This window comes from Ovis aries, chromosome 3 (genome assembly GCF_016772045.2).
Source record: "Ovis aries strain OAR_USU_Benz2616 breed Rambouillet chromosome 3, ARS-UI_Ramb_v3.0, whole genome shotgun sequence".
NCBI lineage: Eukaryota > Metazoa > Chordata > Mammalia > Artiodactyla > Bovidae > Ovis > Ovis aries.
In genome coordinates, this window is record NC_056056.1 from 58586410 (window position 1) to 58599459 (window position 13050).

Sequence of the window (13050 nt, forward strand, 5' to 3'; positions counted from 1 at the left end):
AATGTTTTAAGGGGGCAAATAATGGTTAAAAAAAACCCCTTTTTGTAAACCACTTTTCCTAAACTGATCTTCTGCCACTAGATGGAGCATATGCATTGGTGAGGCAAAATGATGACTGTGTTAAAATGGTATAAGGCTATAAAAAATGAAATAGAGAACATTGTAAAATAGTTCTGAGTGAGCCTTTTATTTAGGTCTTGCGGGGGTGTAAGAGGAGAAAAAAGTAATGGCAGGAGAAAATTTTTTGCATTTAGCCTTAAACAATAGTTAGAATGGGTGAGGTCAGCTAACTCTGAAGTACTACTATTATATAATGGATAAATCCTTATGTAGTAGAGAGATGTTACTGTTCATCAAGGAGGGAAATGAAAAAGGCTAGAAAACTTATTCTGAGCAAGGCGAAAAAGAACTGAGTTCTGAAATATAGGCAGATAATTTGATACATGTATTGGGTAGAATTTTCAGAATTACTGAAAAGAAATGGCTAACAAAGCTGTAAAAAGATCACAGTGATTGAAAGCTAGGAACGAATTCCCTAAAAATAAAACATCAGACTAACCATACCCCCTAAAAAAGTTACTAGTAAGACATTTAGTAAAAATCTCATATTTTCTCCCATTCTATGGGTTGTCCCTTTGTTTTTGGTTTCCTTTGCTCTGCAAAAGCTTTTGCGTTTAATTAAGTCCCATTTTCATTACTTTAGGCAGTAGATTGAAAAACATCTTTCTGTGATTTATGTCGAGTGTTTTGCCTATGTTTTCCTCTTTACTGTAAGTTTTATAGTATCTGGCCTTGTTGCATTCAGGTCTTCAATCCATTTTGAGTTTATTTTTATGTATGATGTTAGAGAGTGTTCTAATTTCATTCTTTCACTTGTCGCTGTCCAGTGTTTGCATAGTATCTTTTTTTTGTTGTGTATGAAGTAGTAGATAACTTTTCCCAGGCTGCATGGAGCCAGAGCCCAGGTCGTCGTCTTCTCAGTTAAATGTTCTCTGCAGTAACCCTTTCATTTCTGCTAAGTAAATCAGATTAACTAGGTGCTTGGATGGGAAATTGATTCCTGGTAGGTGCAACAAGAGCACATTGTTAGGGTCACATGCCAGTTTTTCTACCAAAGTCAATGGAGAAGTTTTTAAAAAATTAGCAGTATTTAAGAATTGGCAGGGACTTCCCTGGTGGTCTAGTGGGTAAGACTCCTTGCTCCTAATGCAAGGGGCCCAGGTTCCATCCCTGGTCAGGGAACTGGATCCCACATGCCACAACTTAATAGTTCTCATGCTGCAACTAAGATGCAGCCATATAAATAAATATTAAATGAAAAAAGAATTGACACTTAGGCGTTAAATCAAATACTGTGTTTTATCATGTACTTCTTTTGTCAGTACTTACTCAATAATTATAATTTCATAAAATGTATTTCAGAAAGGGATTGATTTTGGATGGTGAGCAGTGAAAGCCGGTCCTTAAGTCTAATCAGTTCATAAGCATGTTTAAGCAAACAGGTAGGGTGGTTTGTTTAGATTTCATAGTCTTGTAAGTAAGGATGTCTAAGTTATTTACTTCTCCTCTGCCTAGCCTCCAGGCTTTAAAACCTTTAATCCGTTAAAAATGTGAAGGATACTAAAAGTACATGAGATGGTATACAGATTTGTGTGTCCTGGATTTCTCTTTTTAAGCTGTAATATCTTCTCTAGACAGATACACCCTTGAATATGTGCTTTTTATCTTTTGAGAATGTGCCTTCACTTTTAAGAACATCCATCCATTCTTTTTCTTTTTTTTTCCTTTATAAAAGGAAAAATGGAGTAAAACAGAAGTGCTAATAAACAGGTGTTTATCTTCACTATCTACTTCTTGGCTGGTTTGCGATGCTGCTGATTGCCTGGGCAGCCATGCAGATGAGTTTGGTCACCTAGCAACAGGGCCTGGAACTGATCCTTGCTCTGATGCAATAGTAAGAACGTGCACTTATAACAAAAGGAGTTCTCATACTATATTGCATTTCCTCGACCTCTTTTTACAATTTAAGCTTTAATTTTTCCTACATGTGAGCAGAAAATAAGCTATGAAAAAAATTTACTCATCCACTTTAGTGGTTTAAGCTGTAAGATCTAAATGATAGAAGGGAGCTCAGAAGTTTTCATCTAATGCTTTGCTTAGTCATGCTTAGTTGTGTTTTCCAAGACTAGCAAATAAGTTCTAGAACTTGAATGTCGTACAGATGTCTTGAGTGTAAGGGTTTTTGATTTTTCTTACCACCAGTATAGTAGTGAAATAAAATTATATGAAGAGCATCCTTGTAAAAGAAAGTGTTTAGATTTGTTTCAATGTTAGACTGGTTTAAATTTTTCTAGATGATCAAAATTTACTTTTGGTTTAAGTATATGAAGGAAAGATTTGGAGGAATTGTTTTGTTTTGAGTTTTCATATGGTCTGTCCTTTGGAGTTGACCATGTGTCTTCTTTCCTGCTGAATAATAGACACCTAATTTGTTGGAGGTTGATGCGTGGGAATAATCAGTAAATGAATCATTAGAAATCTGAAGGTTGTGTTTGGATTGAATGAGGTTGATAGATCAGTGAGAAATCTTAGTCTCAATGATTCTTGCCTATAGAGTGCATGCAGACATTTAGAGAGTTATAGACAGATTCTTGAGTTGGTAATAAATTCTGTCATCCTCTGATACCATTCCTTTATTCATTTGATTAGCCTTTTATCTAGGGGAATACAATATGGGAGAAATCTGTGACATTGTTACTGAACCCAGCTCTGACTGTGTCCCAATAAAGAGGTTGATGAGAAGGAAAGTTTGGTTTATTTTAGATGCTGGCAGTGGGAGGTGGGGAATGCTTGTCCAAAGGCTGACTCCCCACCCCCAATCAGGGGCAAGAGCTTTTATAGACAGAGGTAGGGGCTCCATGCAGAAACAGCACAATCAGCTCTGACAGTCATCTTGGTCATCGGTGGTCTAATCAGCGTCATCTTCATTGTTTTAGGAAAAGTCAGTCTTCCATTCCAGGATTGGTTGGTTCCCGTCTTCTTGAGGCCAGTTCTTGGAATTGTGCAGCTGTGTCGTGGTTAGTCTGGTCATCATGTAGTTAACCTCTCTACCTGCTGGTGGTTTCAGTATCTACAAGGACAGCTCACAGGATGTGGCTCAGAATATTATCTATAGCCTTTGAGAAGAAACTAGCAGTCCCTGACTGTGCTTAATGACTGAACTATTACATTCGGTCTCCTTTGACTGTTTTCCTCCATTTCTGCATTTTCTCGCTTCTCTGATGAAACTTAATTCTTTGGCTAAAGTTTTTCCATGGGCAAAAGGCAGGCTGAGGACATGGGGGGCGAAGCCCTTGGGTCCTGCTCCGTTTCACCATCAGTCACCCTAGTAAGGCCTGTATCCCACCCAGTCCAGAGGAGGAACAAGGTAGCAGCATCTTTACTTCTGGTGTTCTGATTGTCATAGACAGCATAAAGATGTAATAATTAGCTTAAAGCTATTGATAAACTGCTATAAAGTCATCTCTCAACAGGCAGACTCTGGTAAGCAGATTGGATGAGGAAAGTAGAGAGTCACAACCAAGCAATCCTGATTTTTTTCAGGGCTAGATACAGTCTCTTCAGTATGGGCATGGACACTATTGCCTTAGCATCTAGGTACTCTGTATTATTTCATTCTTTAGATTAAGTACCAGGCCAAGAAAGAGGTCTATAAAAAGAAAAGGAATAAAAATTTTAAGATTCTGAGAGTAATTTTCCTTTTTTGTTTTTTGTGTTGAGTAATTCCAAATGTTAAATGTGTATATTTAGTTTTAGGCTACTGGCTTGACATCTAAGAATAGAGAGATCTTTAAAGAAAAGTGGGCTGAGTTTTGAAGAGGAGAGCTGTCCTGTGTTGTGATGATTGCAAATAGCATGTGGTTTGGAGTTCTGTTGCAGGATTGCTTACCACCTGTTCTTATGTGCGCTGTAAAATAACCCTGTGTTGCTTGTACCATGCTTAAGCAATGATTAAGGATTGAATTAATAATTTCAGTTTAATCTAAACATTAATTAAATTTATGTGCTTAAAAAACAATTCAAGACGCTTATCAGGTTAACATAGGTTAACACCTATGAAAGATAAGGGAGTGGAAGTGAAATTGGGCACAGAAAGCTTTCAGAGGTAGATTGGCCAATTTCTTTACTCTTGATGTTTCGAGTTGCCTTCTACTGGGGTGATTTCCCCTTTGTCAGAAGAACTTTAGCAGTTCTTTTAGAGCAGGTCTTCTTTCAACAAATTCAGCTTCCCTTCATCTGAGAATGTCTTTATTTCATCTTCATTCCTGAAGGGTATTTTCACTTGATATAAAATTCTGGGATGTCAGTTCTTTTCTTTTAGTACTTGAAAAATGTGTCACTTCTTTCTGGTCTCTGCATGGCTTCTGTTGAGAAATCTGTAGTCCTTTTTTCTTTTTTAAAAATATGAAAGTATGATAACACATTTACAGGAGACTTGGAAAATACAGAACAAAGTTGCATATGGTTCCTCTATATATTACAATTATTTTGAAAGTATGTAAATTAAGATTTTTAGTTGAGAAATCTGTAGTTATTTGAATTGTAGTTTCCCTATAAGCAATGTATCACTTTTTCCTAGTTACTTTCAAAATTTTTCTTAGTCTTTAATTTTTAGCAGTTTGATCCTGAGATGTCTGAGTTTGGATTTCTTTGAACTTATCCTTTTAGGAGTTTGCTGAGCTTCTTGAATCTGTAGATTTCTGTCTTTTGACAAAGTTGGGAAATGTTAAAAAAATTTTTTTTATCCTACACTACACTCTTGTCCCTCTAGCAATCCATTGACTTAATGTAAGATTTTCCTACAGGTCCCTGAGATCCTATTCTTTTTTTTTTTTTTTCAATTTTTATTTGGTTGATCAGATTAGATCATTTCTGTGGATCTCCACTGACTTTTGTGCTGTTCACCTCTATTCTGCTGTTAATTACATCCTGTGAGGTTTTTTTTTTGTTTTTTTGTTTTTTTTTTTAAATATTTATTTATTTGGCTGTGCTGTGTTTTAGTTGCAGCATGGGAGACCTTAGCTCCCTAGCCAGGGATTGTACCCGGGCCCCTTGCACTGGGAGCAAGGAGTCGTAGCCACTGGACCACCAGGGAAGTCCCCATCCACTGAGTTTGTTTTTTAAGTTTTGTTTTAGTGGTCGCTACCTTGTTGGACTCAGGCTACAAGTTCTGACCAGTCTTCTCTGAGTTGTAGTTTCAATGTCAGCTTATTTCCAAAGCCATTACAGAGTTGTTCAGATATGTCTTGTTAGTGTGCAAACCAGTGGCCATTCTAGGACCTGGAAGCTAGGTCTGACCCCTAGTTCCTCTTTCAAAGTCTGTGCTGTGCTGCCGAGGGTCAGACCCATGCCTGTGCCACTTGAGGGCAAGCCCGGGGTTCATAACCAATCTGAGTTTCTTCCCCTCTCTCTGATCTCCCTGCTACTTTAGAGTTCTCTGGAGCTTCCTGTTTAGTCATCCAGCCAGAGAACTGATCCACTCAGTCGTGTTCGACTCTTTGTGACCTCATGGACTGCAGCACGCCAGGCTTCCCTGTCCATCACCAGCTCCCGGATCTTAACTCAAACTCACGTCCATTGAGTTGGTGATGCCATCCAACCATCTCATCCTCTGTCGTCCCCTTCTCCTGCCTTCAATCTTTCCCGAAAGCATCAGGGTCTTTTCCAATGAGTCAGTTCTTTGCGTCAGGTGATGTATCCTCATCCCCTGTATTTTATCATAATTCTGCCTGTATCTGGGGCTACAAGGTAGAGGGACAGAGAGAAAAGATGCGAGAGGAGTTTTGGCCCCTCCTTCTTGGGACCATCGCTCCTCTGATTGGAGAGAAAAGATCCCTTCCCTCAGAGTTTTAACTTGCCTGCTGTGGTGGATTTCCCAGGTGGTGCTAGTGGTAAAGAATCCACCTGCAAGTGCAGAAGACGTGAGAGAAGTGTGTTCGATCCCTGCATCGGGAAGACCCACTGGAGGAGGGCATGGCAGCTCCAGTATCCTTGCCTGGAGAATCCCCATGGACAGAAAAGCCTGGTGGGCTACTGTCCATGGGATTGCAAAGAGTTGGACATGATTGACTTAACACGTGCAGAGTTCTGAAGATCTGCCGAGTCGTTTCCTGCTTATTCAGTCAAACATAATCTTGGTACTGCTGTGAAAATTACGACACCATTTCTTTTTTTAATGACACCATTTCTGTTGGGAAAAAAACAAAAGCTTACAAATGCTTCTTATTCACATCAGAAGCTTAACTGCAGACTGCCTTGTGCTAGGGGTGCAAGAAAATGGAGGGAAAAAAGCATGTGATTTCTTTCCACCCCCTTCTACATGATAGGAAAACCCACTCCTGTTCCTCATGCCAGCCCTGGAGGGCTTCTCCTGGAGGTGCCTGCCCTGTTGTGGGTTTTGGTTGTACTATCTCCAGACTGAGAGATAGATGTTGGAGGGAGGAAAGTAGTAAGCTCACCTTCGGTTCTTTGCCTTCCTCCCCAATCCACTTACTGCTGTTCAGAGTTGCCTCGAGTAGCCACTCCGTTCGGTCCTGATCTGGAACTGCATTCAGAGAGACAGGGTGGGGTGTACTTGCTTGATCTTACCCAGAACCAGAACCTTCAACACTCTCTCTTTTTGTAATAGATTTTGATGAAATCCTTTAGCTTGCTATAAAAGGAATGTTTGCTCTTTGTGTAAGAGTGGTTATCTCCAGTGATAATCTCTGCTAGTACTTTATATATTCTTTTCACATTTGTTCTGTGAGCATTTGTAAACTTTTTTTTAAACAGAAATGGTGTCATTAAAAAATAGAAACGGTGTCATAATTTTTGTAGAAGTTGCTTTTTTTTTTTTTCACTTAAGGATAAGAACATTTTTCCATGTTAGTAGATACAGAGCAATGAACCTTTACTTCTTAATTGTGAATAGTAATACTAACAGAGTAGTAACTACCATTTCATTGCACTAATAAGGGAGCATATTAATTTCCAAGAGCTGCTCTGACAAAGTTCCACAGACTGGGTGGCTTACACAGACATTCTTTTCCCCACTGTTTTGGAAACTGTAAGTTCCTGATCAAGGTGTGGCAGGCAGGGTTGGTTTCTTCTGGGGCCTTTTTCCCTGATTTGTAGATAGCCATCTTTTCTTCATGTCATCATGTGGTGTCTTTATCTGCTTGGGCTGCCAGGACAAAATTCCAAAATTCCATTTAAACAACAAAAGTTTATCTTCTGGTTGTAGAGACTGGGAAATCCAAGATCAAGGTGCTGGGCAATTCACTCCCTGTTGAGGGCAGGCAGCCTTCTTCCTGGCTGGCAGATGAGCACCTTCTCTCATGTGGTGGAGAGAGAACAAGCGAGCCCTGGTGTTTGTTCCTTGCCTCATAAGAACACTGGCCCTACTGGATGAGGGCCCCACCCTTATGACTTCATTTAACCTTTATTACCTTCTCCCAGACTCTGTCTCCAGACAGTCACACTGGTTTCTAGGGCTTTGATGTAGGAATTTGGGAGGGACACAGACATCCGGTCTAGAACAGGTGGTCTTCCTTCTGCACCTGTCTCTGTCCTGCGTGCATGCGTGCTCAGTCGCTTCAGTCATATTCGACTCTTTGCAGCCCTGTGAACTGTAGCCTGCCTGTCCATGGGATTCTCCAGGCAAAGATACTGGAGCGAGTTTTCCATTTTCTCCTCCGGGGGATCTTCCCAACCCAGGGATCAAACCTGTGTCTCTGAGTCTCTTGCATTGGCAGGCAGGTTCTTTACCCACTGGCGCCACCTGAGACGTCATTCGTATTGGATTAGGGCTCAAAATGGTCTATTTTAACTTTATAAGGTGCTGGGAGTTAGGACTTGAACACCGGAATTGTGAGAGGATACAGTTAAGTCCATAAAAGTATTTTCTCTACTTAAGCTGAGGCTCAAATATCTTGAGTGATTTGGCCAAGATTACACAGCTAGTTAGATGGAACGAGGATCCAGACCCTGGTGGATTGGCTCCAGAGCCTGCTCTCTGAGCCATCTGTCCAGTCTCTTTTTCCCCAACACCCACCTTGGCACTGCAGTTGTTGGGATGGGCCAAGGATTATTGAATAATCCTGTGTTGGATATAATGGCTCTTCTTTTTTTTCCTATTAGACGACTCTGCATTGAACATGCTTTTACAATTATCACTGCACACCTGTGAAAATATTGCTGTCATATAATGCCTAGAAATCAGTTTATTTACAGAATCATTATAAAGTTTATTTTTCCAAAATACCCTCAAAAATGAAAACATTTACCCTTGCAGCAATAATGAATGAGAGTGGGGGTTTCAGAAAAGAACAGTGGAAAAGACTGCTTCCTGTCATAGGCTGCAGACAAATTGGAATTGGGGACTTATTGGAGGTGTCACAGAGTTTAAACAAAGATGGTGGTTTCTGTTAAGATAGGCGGGGTGAAAATATATCAAGTGATGCATCCTGGTCAGTTCATGACTCGCTATCTTGCCTTTCAGAATTTTGATTCCGACATCAGCAGTGTGGGGATAGACGGCTGCTGGCAGGCAGACAGCCAGAGGCTTCTCAATGAGGTGATGGTGGAGCACTTCTTCAGACAAGGAATGCTAGATGTTGCTGAGGAGCTCTGCCAGGTGAGGATGAAATGAAAACAAGGGAGATCCTTGTGGTTTTTAAGTCTTCTAGCTGTAGGTAGGTTGTTACATTTTAATCACCAGTGCTGACCTCAGTTTACTAGGAAGTCTCTTTCTTTTTTTTTAAACTTGGTTCAAAATTATAGTCCTAGAACTTCCTATTCAAATTATTTCCTTATTCTTGCCCAGAATGTTGGTCCCAGGTCATCAGTCAAGGGTCAGAAGTGGTGCTACTTTTCCAAATATCTCCTCTTTTGTTTTTTGGGAGGGAGCCAGTGCATTTTACTTAATTTTTTAAATCAGTTTTTTTTTTTTGTACAGTTGATTTACAGTGTTGTGTTAGCTTCTGCTGTACAGCAAAGTAAATCAGCTATATGTATATCTCCACTGTTTTCTAGGCTCCATTTCCATATAGGTCATTACAGAGCACCAAATAGAGTTCCTTGTGGTGTGCAGTTACTTGTTACCTCTTACAGATAGTACTGTGTATGCTCAGTCATTTTAGTCACGTCTGACTCTTTCCGACCCTGTGGACTGTAGCCCACCAGGCTCCTCTGTCCATGGGGATTCTCCAGGCATACTGGAGTGGGTTACCATTTCTTCCTCCAGAGGATCTTCCCGACCCAGGGGACTGAATCCTTTTCTCTTATGTCTCCTGCATTGGTCGGGGGGGTTTTCACCACTAGAGCCACTTTGATAGGAAGGTTAGTATAGCAGAGAAGAGGACAAAGAGGATTATATTTGCTCTAATCTGGCCCAGCTTAAAGAACTTTATCAAATGAATTTCAAGCTAAAATTTAAGTGGGCAGCTTTTGTCTTTTATTCCTATTAGACATGAACTTAGAACAGTTTACCAATACCGCATAGTCATAATATCAGCAATACGTATTAAGTATTTACTGCCAGCCAAGCCCTTATTGCAACCCTGTGAAGAAGAAATTATTTCCCCCATTCTACAGATGAGGAATCTGAGGTCTAGAGAAATAACCTGCCCAAGGCCATACAGGTTCTTTGTGGAGGATCTTGGATTCAGTTCCAGTTCATGTGTCTTCAGACTCTCGTCTGTGGCTTACACTTTGTGCTGTTGTATTTTTCATTTAGAAGAATGAAGGACCATAAGGTTTAAATAATTCAAAGCTAGTCTGTAAACCAGACCTCTGATCTAAGACTTTGCTATTTTAAACAATTTAGATAAGTATTAACTCAAAAGTCTTTCTCTATACATTACAGGATTCTGTGTCCGTATAAATTTCCTAAAATAAATTGTGTCATTTAAGATTGTTTGTTTACAAGTATCAGAGACCCAAAATGCCAATGGCTTAAACAAAAATGAAGTTTATTTCTCTTACACAAGAATAGGAGATAGTAAGCCATCCGTGACATAGATGGTAGCCATACACCATGAAACTCTTAAGGGATCTCAGCTCCTTTTAGCTCTGCTGTTTCTAAGGTGACCCCTGTCCTCATGGTCCAGGGTAGCCAGAACCCCAGCTTGACCTCTTTGTATTCCAGGAAGGGACAAAGACATATGTTTGTGTTTCATTGGCCAGAACTTACATTTTGCAAAGCCCAGCTTTATTCCATATGCTTACGAGCCCAGCTAAAATATGGGGTTTACTACTATCATAGGAGGAGGAAGAGGGATACTGGGGCTTAGTCCTCAGTTTCTGCCAGAGAATTATATGTTAAAAAGAAACTATCTTTAATGATTTACCTCACATTTTATAATGTAGAATATGCTTTTACCATATCTCTTTACTCTGACTTTTGCTAACAAAAGTTCTTTTGATATTTTTCAGGAATCTGGTCTTTCTGTAGACCCAAGCCAGAAAGAACCATTTGTGGAGTTAAATCGAATACTAGAAGCGTTAAAAGTCCGAGTTCTGAGACCTGCTCTGGAGTGAGTTACTGAGTTTGTTTTCCTTTTAATACTTTGCAAGAACTCTGTAAGAAAACGGAATTAGCAAACACAGTGAAGGTTTTGAGATCTTTCTCTTAATCTCATGTGGGGTAGAATTCAGAGTAATCAAGGGAGAATTTTATTTCTTTTAGTCAAGTGAATTTGGGGGATATGCAATTTGAGAAAATGGTTAACACTCATTTCACTTATCAGTTGGTCTGAATTCCCATGAGAGAAGAGGGTTTCTTGTAGCCAGACTAGCTTTATAACTGAAGTACTGTTGTTCAGGGCATTTGAATTTGATATTTGAACTTGCGTAATGTGTGGGGTTTGGTGTACATGAAGAGAACAAATGTTGCGGAGTTTTACTCTAATTACCATCATAAAATAGTTCACTGTGAACTTGTCATTGATGTGAATTCTATGAAATTACTAGGTTAGCTCTCTTAAGTATTATCCTAGAACAGGGTCAAAGGAAGTTTTTCATAAAGAGCCAGAGAAATATTTTAGGCTTTGCAAGCCATGTGTGGTCTCTGTTGCATGTTTTTCTTTATTTCATTTTATAACCTTTTAAAAACATTAAAACAACAACAACAACAAAACCCACCTTGGCCATGTGGTATATGAAATAGACAGCAAGTCCTATTTGGCCTGTGGCCATGGTTTGCTGACCCCTGTCCTAGAATTTTTTAATGTGATGATAATCATGTTATTTGTTTTAAAAAGGAAGAAAGGAAAGTTACAAAGTAAAAGAAAAAAATCTGGGTAAAAGCAGTGATATTGTTGTGAGGGCACAGCCTTAGAATTGTAGTATTTTAAAACTGGAAATATGTGAGCGCATTGTTATCGGGGGGAGATGTAGTTGGGCAGATCCTTGATGAGTTTTATAAAATACACCTTTTTTCCTTCTACTAACCCATTTAAATCTTTATAGCTTAGTTTTTTCTGTTTCTCATCATTTCTCAGTTCTTAGGAAATTCAGAAAGTTCTAAAACCAGCCTAGATGAACAGGCAGAGATAGTAAAAGTCGCTCAGTTGTGTCTGACTCTTTGCGACCCCATGGACTATACAGTTCATGAAATTCTCCAGGCCAGAATACTGGAGTGGGTAGCCTTTCCCTTCTCCAGGGGATCTTCCCAACTCCCAGGGATGGAACCCAGGTCTCCTGCATTGCAGGCAGATTCTTTACCAGCTGAGCCGCAAGGAAAGCCCAAGAATACTGGAGTGGGTAGCGGATCCCTTCTCCAGCAGATCTTCCCGACCTAGGAATTGAACTGAGGTCTCCTGCATTGCAGGTGGATTCTTTATCAGCTTTCCCTGAGCTATCAGGGAAGCCCCGACAGAGATAGAGTCCTATGTAAATTTATAAGTTACAAATTTCTGTATAAATTATAAATATCAGGTAGCTCATTTATTTTAATTCTTTAAAGATATAAATGTCACGCAGCACCACTGTGTACTATGCATATTACTTTTCAGTTTATTTTTATAATTGATTTTTTAGCAGGTGTTATTGTGACACACCCTTATAGGATGAAATTTAATCAAATGCCTCAAACACCCTCTTAAATATGGCAGTCACTCTTGTCTGTACTTTCATATTCCACCTAAATGGTTAAAGTCTAAAGGAGAGTGAGGGAGCCTAAATATAAAAATATGATGGGTTTCTCAGTTGTTTTATAGTGATTTAGAAATGATATATAAGTTGTTAATTGAGGTAATATTCATTCATCCATTAATTTCTCAGATTTTTCATCAGACTTTTGTTGAGTGCTTATTACTATGTATCAGAGACTATACTAAGTATTTGGACTGCCTTAGCCCTCAAACTACCCAAGGTTTTTACCTTTTAGACGGAAGAAAATTCATAAGACTCTTTTAACTGTGTACTTTTTCTGTAAGATCTCAAGTTTCTTACTGATAACTATATTATATATATCAGTTATTTCTGTAAATGTCTTTCGTTATTTGTAGCCTTAAGCAGTGCCTCTCAGGCAAAGGAAGGACTCATTCCATCTGCTTGGCAGTAACAGTGGAAATTTCTCTGCAGTCGTCTCTTAGTATCCATGGGACATTGGTTCCAGAAGCCTCTGTGGATACCGAAACTCACAGATGCTCAAGTCTTTTATGTAAAATGGCTTGTTACTTTTGGCCCTTTGTATTTGAGGTTCTGCAGCAGTGGGTGCTGAGGGCCAACTGTACAATAAAAATGTTCCTGTTACATTTTTCTGGGAATAGTGCCACGTTAAATATCTGCACGTGGGATATAGTGATAATTACGGTTACCTCTCTTGGAGTGCTTATTATTAATATATGCCTCACGTTGTTCTAAGTGGTTTGTATGTATTAACTTATCAGTCCTCATAATAACCCTATGAAGTAAGTACTCAGTTTACAGAGGAGGAATTGAGCCTGGAAGATGCTCCATGGGAAAAAAAGGATGTGGAGTCAGAAGGTTAACTGAGGAAAGCTT

At 39.4% G+C, this 13050-nt stretch overlaps 1 protein-coding gene across 4 annotated transcripts in view; it reads left to right on the forward strand.

Annotated features, from left to right (window-relative positions):
• The window catches only part of RMND5A (required for meiotic nuclear division 5 homolog A), a 60799-nt gene that overhangs the window by 25578 nt on the left and 22171 nt on the right, over positions 1-13050 (forward strand). For all 4 annotated transcript variants that reach the window (XM_042246068.2, XM_015094353.4, XM_042246070.2 and 1 more), the window contains 2 exons: positions 8543-8677; positions 10477-10577. In XM_042246068.2, the coding sequence (XP_042102002.1) occupies positions 8543-8677; positions 10477-10577 (236 nt within the window). The remainder of the gene's footprint in view (positions 1-8542; positions 8678-10476; positions 10578-13050) is intronic.